This window comes from Atta colombica, unplaced genomic scaffold, assembly GCF_001594045.1.
Source record: "Atta colombica isolate Treedump-2 unplaced genomic scaffold, Acol1.0 scaffold1, whole genome shotgun sequence".
Taxonomy (NCBI): domain Eukaryota; kingdom Metazoa; phylum Arthropoda; class Insecta; order Hymenoptera; family Formicidae; genus Atta; species Atta colombica.
This window is the reverse complement of record NW_017259183.1, coordinates 836555-847220: the sequence shown is the minus strand read 5'-3', so window position 1 is coordinate 847220 and position 10666 is coordinate 836555. Positions and strand designations below refer to the sequence as shown.

Genomic DNA, 10666 nt, shown 5'->3' with positions numbered 1-10666 from the left:
ATATATATATATATAAAAGTTGTAGACGCAAAGATCTCTCAAAGAAATCTCGTAAGAAATTGACCAATTCTAGTCAAATATTCTCCCTATTAGACTGTGCTTGATCGGTTTTCTACTTAAGACTCCACGATCATTTACGAATTCTATGCAAATAAACCTAAAGTCTATCCAAAAGATAGGTTAGATTCTATATAGTTTGTTTCTGTTACTAATAATTGGTTGGTATAGCAGACTAGCAGCAATCACACAATAAAATTTGTCACATATTTACCGATCACCGGTTAAAGCTACTGTTGGTTTGTTAAATTAACAAAATCCTTTCTCTCAGTGAATGGGGGGTAATTGAATTGTCTCTGTTAATCAGATAAACTGATTTTCAAAACATAAACAGATAAGATAAGTATGTTGCGCTATATGATAAGTATATTCTATAATTTATCACTATATGTATAGGTAAATGTGTTTATCAATCGATAAACATAGAAAGGTAACAAAGGATTTTATTAGATTCATTTCCGCACAGAATTATTAAATACTTAATAAGTAAATAAATCCGCACAATATATTATATTATATTCACTTATATTCACTTAATAGATAATAATTATTAAAATTTGATAACCATTGATAATTAAGATTACAAAATATATATTTTCAAACAATTTATTAGATGGAATATTTGAAAAACTGTAATTGTTAAGAAGTAAAAATTTATAAATGAAAATATGAATATATATTGTATTGTTTTTATGTATTGTTTTTATATTCTAAACTGTTTTACTTATAAAAGCAATATTATTTTATTTTAAAATTATTTAGATTTAGAACCGACTTATAATTTTATTTTTTATTTAAATAAATTGAAAATAAAATTGTTTTCATCTTATCTAAGATATGTTTACGTATAATTTATTTTATCTTTAGATAACTTTTCATTATCTAAGCGAATACTGAATGCGCGTTGAAATATTACTTGAAAAACAATATTTTATAACAATATTTTATATAAACTTATTTAATATTAATTGACATGACAGATTTAATTGACTCATATTCATATGACGTTTGTGTCCTAGAAATGTCATTGAACGTGAAAGCTATGTAAATTTTAATAAGCTACTATTCGCGGTCATGCAATTTTCCGTCCGACGTAAAGTTTGATTATTCTCTCTAAAGCTTTAATTGCCATCAGTTGTCAGGAGCAAGAATCGCTTTTTAATCGGCCAATCTTCGAGTTATGAGAAAATTGGCCCACTTATTATCTATCGCTTCCTTGTCGCGCGCGCGCATGCTCATTCGCGTTTTTAACATCGACATTATCGCGCACTTAAATGCGTCGGCTTTTGATGACTTTTAATGTCGCGGAAATGCGTTAAACAATAATACGTACGAAACAGTTTACGCGTAGACAATTGCGTCAGTAACGACGCAGAAAGGATACATTAATGTTAATGACTCGCGTGCACGCTCCCTCTGCGCGCAGGGCCTATTTGCTAATGGGTAGCGAGCGATTAATATCGTAGGCCTTTGATGCCCTTTAGGTGCGAGCGAATAGCGGAGCGAACTTTCTGAGAATAGCGGCTACACGCGGGAAATCATGTAACATTTATTATATGGACTTTGTTTAATGACTACGGATGAAAACGTAGTTATAACGTTTTGTAATGTAAATACACACTGCTATTAGTTCTGTATTATGCAAGTTATTAGAATTACTATATCGTCCCATATATAAATTTAGATAAATAAATATTATATAATCTATAATATATGATAAATTTGTATAATAAACATAGACAATTTTTCTTGAGAATTTATTAGTAGATTTATTTAAATTGTAGTTTTATTATTTTAAATTTTAAACTTTAATTAAATTGAAGTTTAAATATTAAATGTTTAATATAGTGATTAAACAATCACAACATATTCTTGCAAGAATGCCGCCTTTACAAAAGATTTCAATAATTAAATAAAAATTTGTATTAATTACATTTTACAAAAAACTTCTAACAATTCAATTTTAATAAATAATAAGTATCAAGAGTAGTAGATAATAAGCACTTTTTGTTTTTTAGCTAGTAATTTTCCGAGATATCAAATGGAAAAATGTAATATTAAAACGTTAATCAATTCCAAGAACAAGAAAGTTGGAAAGTAATCGATAAACACGTCAGAAAGACTTATTACTGCGTACGAATGACACTGACTGATTAGACGTGACAACAATTCAAGCCTTTATAGTCTATGATCGGGAAGTAGGTCTTGGGAAATCCCTCCATATCCGTTTGCAGGTTGATCCATGTATCCGTTTGTCTCCTGATGAATATCATCTCCGAAATCAATCTCTTCCTGTAGTGAGGTTCCTCGTCCAGTATTCCCCAATCGAAATCATGACCTTCTTGTAACTGATGCTTCGTCATGACGAGTAAACATGTTCCATCGGATGTTCTTATGTTCCATGATTCTTGACCTCAGCTGTCTACACGTCTGTCCCACATAACTTGCATTGCAACTCTTACACGAGATCTTATAAACAACATTCGACTTCTTGTCACGCGGTAAAGGGTCCTTATGCACCCTAATGAATTCTCGCAATTTATTAATACTATAAAACGATACCCTCATATGCTCGCTATTCAATCCACTAAACTTCTCAGTAATACCACGAACAAAAGGAACAGTGAACTATGAAGGCTGCTCTACTTCAACCCAACAAATATTGTTATTAACAACACTCTTCCTATTACATAATAATTTTCTTCAAACAATTGTTAATTCTAATAATTTCTCAAATATAAAGTTCGATGGATAATTCTTTAACAGTACTGTAGTAATGAAACAAAATATCAAGATAAAATTTAAGATTCGAAAGCAAAACTATCTTATTAATTAATCCGATTGTACCTATTTTTTGAGAAACCGGATGCTGTGATCAAAAATTCAAATATCTATCCGAAAACATGTAAGCGCGTTTTAGTGAATAAAGAAGTTTCTCACTTCATAGATATATTATTTGCGCGACGTCTTCTGCATCTTGATTCCTACTGCCCGTATCCTTTCCAGTTCTTTCGTTTTTTAAGTTATATTATGTAACTAAAAAAATTTTCTTCAGTCAAAAAATTTGGATTTAAATCTAATTCATTATTTATTTGAAAATAAAATTTTATGAATTTATTAGATGCTTAAAGATAACTAAGTATAGAGAATCAAAAATTTAAAAAATTGAATATTTGAAAATCAATATCCCAAGATTAAATATATTTATATTTACATTCGAAATCATTCTATCTAGGTTTGCATTGAAAGGTCAATTATAATCTTACTCATGCATAATTATCAGTTCCATTTATAAAATACGCTTGCTGATTGCTATGAGAAATAAATGAAAGTCATCTTGTTTCATGCCATAGCAGTGACATGCCTGCATTCATTTGGGATGAAAAATCGGTCGACATTATTCGCGTTATTGCCATTGGAATATTGGCAGTTGAGATGGAGAGCTCATGACAATACAGTATGCCGACCAATGTCGGTTGGAGAAAATGGCGGAAATATAAAGCTCTAATGGCTTTTGGCGGGACTTGTGTATCGATTTTCGTGCGGCTCCGCGCATTAATCGATCGTAAATGTTGCATAAATACTTGCGCGACCGCCACGAATCCACCGAATAGTTTAGCACGGAATAACGTCGGCCTTACTGGAATTCAGTTCATTTCAACAGGTCACATATAATTCAATTTAACGCATAGTCCAACGGCATTGTTTTTACTGTTGAATCAACATATTTCGTATCACGACGATATCATGGAATTTGCATTGCACGACATTGCACGACCGATGTATTCATTCTGAAGCAATTATATCTCGATACTTACTATTTTTCATTAATGAATTAATTAATTTTTTAATTACATACCTGATCATAGCTTCTTGCCTGGTCAAAGCTCAGACGATTTATATTACGTCCGTATACATGGATTATCTTATCTTAAATATAATATATAACAATATTATAATCGCAATTCATTGTGTTTAACCGTTATCTTCCTTATATCCTATTTATTGCAATTTATGATAAAATAAACGACAATATATTTGCAGCATGCAACAAAATAGTTATCATGTTGCGCTAATTGAAAATACAAGCATATTAAACGTACGCCGTTGATCATGTGCTAACGCGATTAGTATTATCACGATTTGGCAGACTAACAAGTAGATATGTACATATTGACACATAGTCAAAAGGCATTACACATTCTCGGAATATTTTGAATATTCAAATACATGTGCGGACATTGCGAAAGCAAAAGCTAGTCGTCGTTGAGCAGTCAGAAGTGTTTACACACGGCAGCTTGGAAATTGCGAACATTATCGCGCGGCTCGATCCCACGGCATTCTCACATTCTCGAGAGGATCGATACGAAGGCTACAATTAACTGGATACAGTCGCGGCGGCAACCGACAGACATTTCACTGACTGACGCAAAATATTTCGCTGGCTCGACTCTTTTTCATGTCTCTCGTCCGTTCATTTGTGCGAATTTCAACTGGTCGCTTGGTGGAATTCAGTCATCGCGAGATAATTTTTCAAAAATTATCCGTCCGCTTCATTAGAATAACTAACGTCGCAAATAGACATAAACCTGCAAAAAATTTTTCGAAATAATAGAAAAGCGCCGTAAGGTTCTTCTATTCCGCGAACAAACTTTTCACATCGACAGTTGTCGAGAGACGTTGTCGTTAACTTTTTATCGAATGGATATGGATTTTCGATACGAAATGTATTTTAAAAACGAATTCAATTATTTAAAGTGGCACTTTTAAAGTCGATAAGTTAGTTAAGCTAATCAAAAAGTAAAATCGAAAATGACGAATATAAATTTTTTTATTTTAGAGTGTAATTCAAAAAACAGAATACATCTACGTCGTACAGTGATAAAGTAAGAAAAAATAATAAAAAGTTGAATCTATGATCCATATAAACGACGAATTGTCACCAAACTCCTATAAGCCCCAGGCTACAAAAAATAAATCATAAGCTCTTGCTCGCTATAAAATGAACTTAACTTCTTTTACATTTATGTCTCTCTTAATTGAAACTTTTTCATTTAAATCTTTATTCAAGGTTTACCGAAATACTTAGAATACATCTGAGATTAACTTATGATCTGTTATAAAATCTTTATAGAAAGTATATAATTTATTTTTTTATATTTAAAAATTTTTTAATTTCTAAATGTTTGTGTTGCTTGTAAAAATATTTAATCTTTGTCAATATTAATCCAATTATTAAAGATTACGACACATAAAATAATTTTATATTAACGATTTATAAGTTATTTTCAAGAAAAGCAAACTGTATATAATTAATAATATTTTAAAAAATCTTTTTTTTTTCATTTTAAGATATTATTATCTTTTCATAACGAAATTTAATTATCTCCTCTTAAAATATTTAATTTTGAAAAGATTATTATTTTGAAAAGATTATGTAACTAGAAACTATTCCTTTTTTAATACTTTTATTAAAATATAATTGAATTCAAATTAGTTAAAGAAATCGTTAAAAAATGTTTCAATATAGTATATTTTTAAATAATTTGATAACTTTCTATCTCTTAATATAATCATGTCTAAATTATTTTAATATGAAAAAAAATCGTATCGGAACAAATCTATTTAGTATTTATTTAATATTTATAGAAAACATAACTAAAAATAATTGGAAACGAGAATTTTATGAATTATAGCTGTGGAAATCAAATTTTTTTAAATATATTTTTATTGATATTAAGTAATTTTGAAATATTGTTTATCATTGAAATCTATTAACGTCACATTATAAAATAAATAATGTTTATTATGTTTATTATGCATTTTCTAAGCACAATTATTAATTAGTAATGGCACATTACTACTTCGATTGTTTGTATCTTTAATGTTCTTTAACATTCGATTACGTATATTGCGATGTACCTTCTCAATATAGAAAATTTAATGATTCTACTATGCAATATTTTTTAAAAAAATATTATCTGTTTATTTATTTTAAATATATATATATATTTATATACATTCCACATACACCACAAGAAGCAATAATTTAAAATCTCTTTCTGAGATAGGAGTTATTATTATGTCATCATATACATGAAAATGCAATAAGTTTAAATATATAACAGGTAGTATATCTGTATAATTATCTTGAGATGGAATAAAATTGATCAAAGGAAATTTAAAACCATTTACGAACTAATTGTAAGAGAATAATCGACAGAATTTTATAGACAGAACGTTACAATTTACGAGTTATTTTTATAGGCATTAAATGGTTTCATAAAATTCTTTTACTGCGGTACAATTCATTCAGCCATTATAAAATAAATAACTTTCACAACACGAGACTCGTACTTATTAGATATATATTATAGTAACAAAACATCAGTTTCATTCTATTCGTAAACATAAATCTTATTGTTAAAAGCGGTCGTTAGGACTTTTTCGGATTGAGAATGTTGTGCATCAATCTCACGGCCACAAGAGCTTCTTTTTGTAACAGCTAGTACCGATCGTAAAACAAAAGTCAGATCGGTATATCATACCACTTACGTAATGGTAGTTAATGGCGACGGGGAGTCTATAAATCCAAGAGGAGGACAAATAAAAACGGCTCACCTTGGAAAGCAGCCTCGAAGGTGGTCTTCTCCTCCACAGGATTCTGGGCAAGCACCAGAACGACCGACAGGTATCCCAGGATGACGAAGAGCCAACAAACGTAGCGTAGTCCAGCCATTGTCCAGCGATAAACATGCACGTCGCTGGGGTCGATAAGTCCTTACTGTCGCATGCTCCAGCAAATTCTGTCGATCACTACGCGGCACACACGAGACACTCTCTCTCTCTATCTACCAAATCACTAATTACTCGCGACTACTGGCACCAGGCAATTCGAGATGCACTGGTTCGAGACACTCGTCACAATGCTATGAATCAATGCTGCGACAACCGATCACGCGAGCCCCGTTGATTCTCTGTGGATCAAATAAACCAAAGAACCGATAAGTAAAACATAAAAATTCAAATCCCGACGAAAAGAATATATATTTTATCAAAATAATTTTTCGTAACTTTAAAATTGATTAATGTCTTAAATATTTTATTTAATAAGTGTGCACAATTATTATTCATCAAAAATTTTGTAGAATAAATTTTTACAGGAATATTTTAAAAAGTATCTCGCAATTTCTGCTGATTAAACGTTCGATCCAATGCAACGTTGCAATATTACAAAAAGAAAGAGAAGCAGCTATCGCTAAAAAAAAAATGTAGAAGCTTTTAATAATGATAGCGCGTTATAAAAGATGAATTCAACTAGCTATCGTGATGACGATCGCGAGAATATCATTCAGTTCTGCAAAAGTGAATTGACACTGGCCGATTCAGTTGCAAATGGCGTGTACGTAACAAAGTATTCGTGGCGTTTACTATTCTCGTTATATGATGGCAAATGATAGGTCTCTATTTTCGCACGATATTCGATGCAAATTTACTTGACACCGTATGCATATCAATGTGGGCATGCATATTTCCCGCGGGCTCGCACAAAGGGGTTGTTTTCGCCTCGCTCTCGGTCTCTATCTCCGATTCATTCTCTTTTTCTTTTTCTTTTTTTTTTCAAAATTCGCAGAACGAAGAGACAAGATATAATCGTGCATCCTGCCGCGAGAACTCTCGAGACGCAACTATCCTCTTACCAAGAACGCTCGGCAGGATGTTTGTATGGCAGAAAATGTAAGGCGAATTGCTGCTTCATCCGGATTAACGCGCGAACTCGCAAGTATTAACGCCCTTAGAATTAGGTTTTTTGCTTATTGCCAGTCTTGCATTACACCTTTCCGCCGTAGCGTCGGTGTCGCCAGACGCGAACGTGAATATGCAAGACGGACGCCGCGTCCGGATACACAGTTGCAAAAAAAAGTCACCATATACTGTGGTTAAAATTAAATTTTCGGAGTATTGTTGGAACACGTGACTTCGTTATGTGGAACAATGTACGAGCTAAGTTAATATTGCGCGCAAATCTCGTTTCATCGACTCTATGTCAATTTAAGTAGTTAAATGATAAATTTAAATGATAAATTTCTCAAATAATTTTATCCTTATGTGTGTTTTTTTAATGTTTTATGCTCTCTTATGTTTCAGGACGTTTTTTTATTTTTTAAATTAAAAAGAGTTCTAATAAAATAATTAAAACGAAAATGGAAACCTGTTATGTATCCTGTAAGCATATTAGTTTTGCGAAATAAATGAAATAAAACAAAATTTGAAAAGATAAAACGCAAAAATAATTGTAGTCTTTTAAAATTTGAGAAGAAGTTAAATAATCGGTTTGTCAATTATATCGGGCAAACATCACATCCGCTGCTTTTAGATTTTGACGAGGATCGAGGTAGCTCGATATCGACTGTCGTAGCCGATAGTTGATGTTTCAGCTTAAGTCACCGGCTGGTGTCACCAAGTTGCGGCAGATAAGATTACCGTAGAGCCTCGTGGCCGAAATTTCCATCCCCAAGTTGCGCGATGTAAGCTTCAGCAGGCATTGAGTAAAATGCATCGGGTTACATCCATTGCATTACGCCCTGATATCGAACAACTTATATCATACGTTCTTCTCACGTACCGTTTGAGAATTGGATTTTTTAACTATTGAATCTGCGAAATCAGAAATTGAAGGCGCGCACGCGTCAAATTTTCTTTTGACAACTGATTGTAATAAGGAAATATTTAATTCCTCAAAAAATTGGATACATAGAAAACAAATTGCAGTTTATTTTTTAATTTTAGTTGACCAATTCAATTAAATCGATTACTTTGCAAAGTTAATACAATATAAGACTATGTAAGATAATAATATGTAAAAATAAATATAAACAAATTTTATACAAATTTATATAATTGTGAAATTATAAAAAGTATCGTATTCTTTTTTAGTATGAAATTATAAATATTATAAATATTAAACATTGTTTAAAAATATTTAATAAATATTTCTTAATTCTTAAATCAATCGTTTGCAAAATCTCGCATACAAATAATAGAAAATCAATTTCAAAAAAAAATTTGTCATCCAGAAGTAATTTAATTTAACAAATCGCTTACAAATTAATGCTTTTAATTTTGACATAAACTTTGCAGTAAATTAAACTCGCGTTCTTTTAATAATTCAAAGTAACATAACATACTTCATATTTAATATAGCAATACAATTTAATTCTTTGTGTATCTATAGAAAAAATTGTTTTTCTCCCGATTTGTTCTTAATAATTATTACATTTGTCATTTATGTATTGAACAAAGTATATCTTGCGGAATAGATTGTCTCTCTTTGAATAACTTTGGTTATCACATTTTATTTATTGATTGATGAAAATGATTTACTTCGTATTGTGTATCTTTATTTGTATAAGACAAATCACGAGCTAAATTAGCAATCGCAAATTTATATATAATTTAATGTGAGATATGTGCTGGCTAGATATGTATAGACTTATATAGATTTTACATGAATTACAAAATAATGTACAAAATTAAACAATTTTCTGCTAAACTAATATTTTATTTAATTATAATAAAATTTAATATCGAATATTGTAAATATAAAATATAAAAATTTTAAATGTAAAATTAAAAGTTTAAGTGTAATATAAAAAAGTTAACAAAATAAAACATGATATTAATAATTTCTACAAATAGATATTTGTTTCCATGGAAAAAATATTCGATGCATTCATTTACTGCGATTTAGAATTTCCTTAAATATAAATTAGATTTAAAACATTTAATAACATATCAATTATCATTTTAATCTTGCTATCAGTTTCCCTTTAATCAATTTTTTTTTCATTATTATAATTTTTTTTCCAAAGAAAGGTTCTTCATACGTATATTTTAAGAATTATATTAGTGAGATTTATAGTATCAAATATAAATATACGTTCTAACATGTTTTACAATATATTCATATACTGCTATTTACTGCATAAGTGCAATAATTACGTGGGAAATATGGAAGCAGCTTGCAGCTTTACTGCAGCTCGTAATAATTTAGTATTTGCGCAATACAGCTTGTCGAGAATTTCAGGAGAAGCTTTTTTCACACGATACAATTCAAGCTGCTACAAAATACAATGTGACAAAGGGAGACTCGGGTTGCTCTATTGTGCCATTATCCGGCGGCTTGATAACAAACAGATTTTTAACCCTTAACAAACTGACGTTCAACGACATTCGATACGTAGAAGTTAAAGCCATGTCACATTCGATTGAAATAAATATTCACAATCTCACTCACAAATTTTAATTTCCTACTGTATGTACTACTTAATATTGAAATCGTGTCTCTATTGATAAAAATCTGCAGCATTAATCACTATTTGCATTAAGTGATTTTCAATAAAAATGGGAAAGTAATGTTGATTATTCAGAATAATTAACAAAATCATATTGAAACTAAAAAATTGATGATTAATAAAAATAGTGATTTATATATTAAACGAATCTATTTTTTAATCTAGTTTACATATTCACGAAAATTCTCTTGTGCAAAGAACGAATGTTTTTCACAAACATATTGATCAAATCAAATAAAATCCTTCATATTTAA

The 10666-nt window shown here is 30.2% G+C and overlaps 1 protein-coding gene across 1 annotated transcript in view; it reads right to left on the bottom strand.

Annotated features, from left to right (window-relative positions):
- LOC108693994 (pikachurin-like) overlaps positions 1–6796 on the bottom strand; it is a 135127-nt gene extending 128331 nt beyond the window's left edge. Inside the window, exon 1 of the mRNA XM_018203243.1 lies at positions 6679–6796. Coding sequence (XP_018058732.1) covers positions 6679–6796 — 118 coding nt within the window. The remainder of the gene's footprint in view (positions 1–6678) is intronic.
- Positions 6797–10666: the final 3870 nt, after the last annotated feature.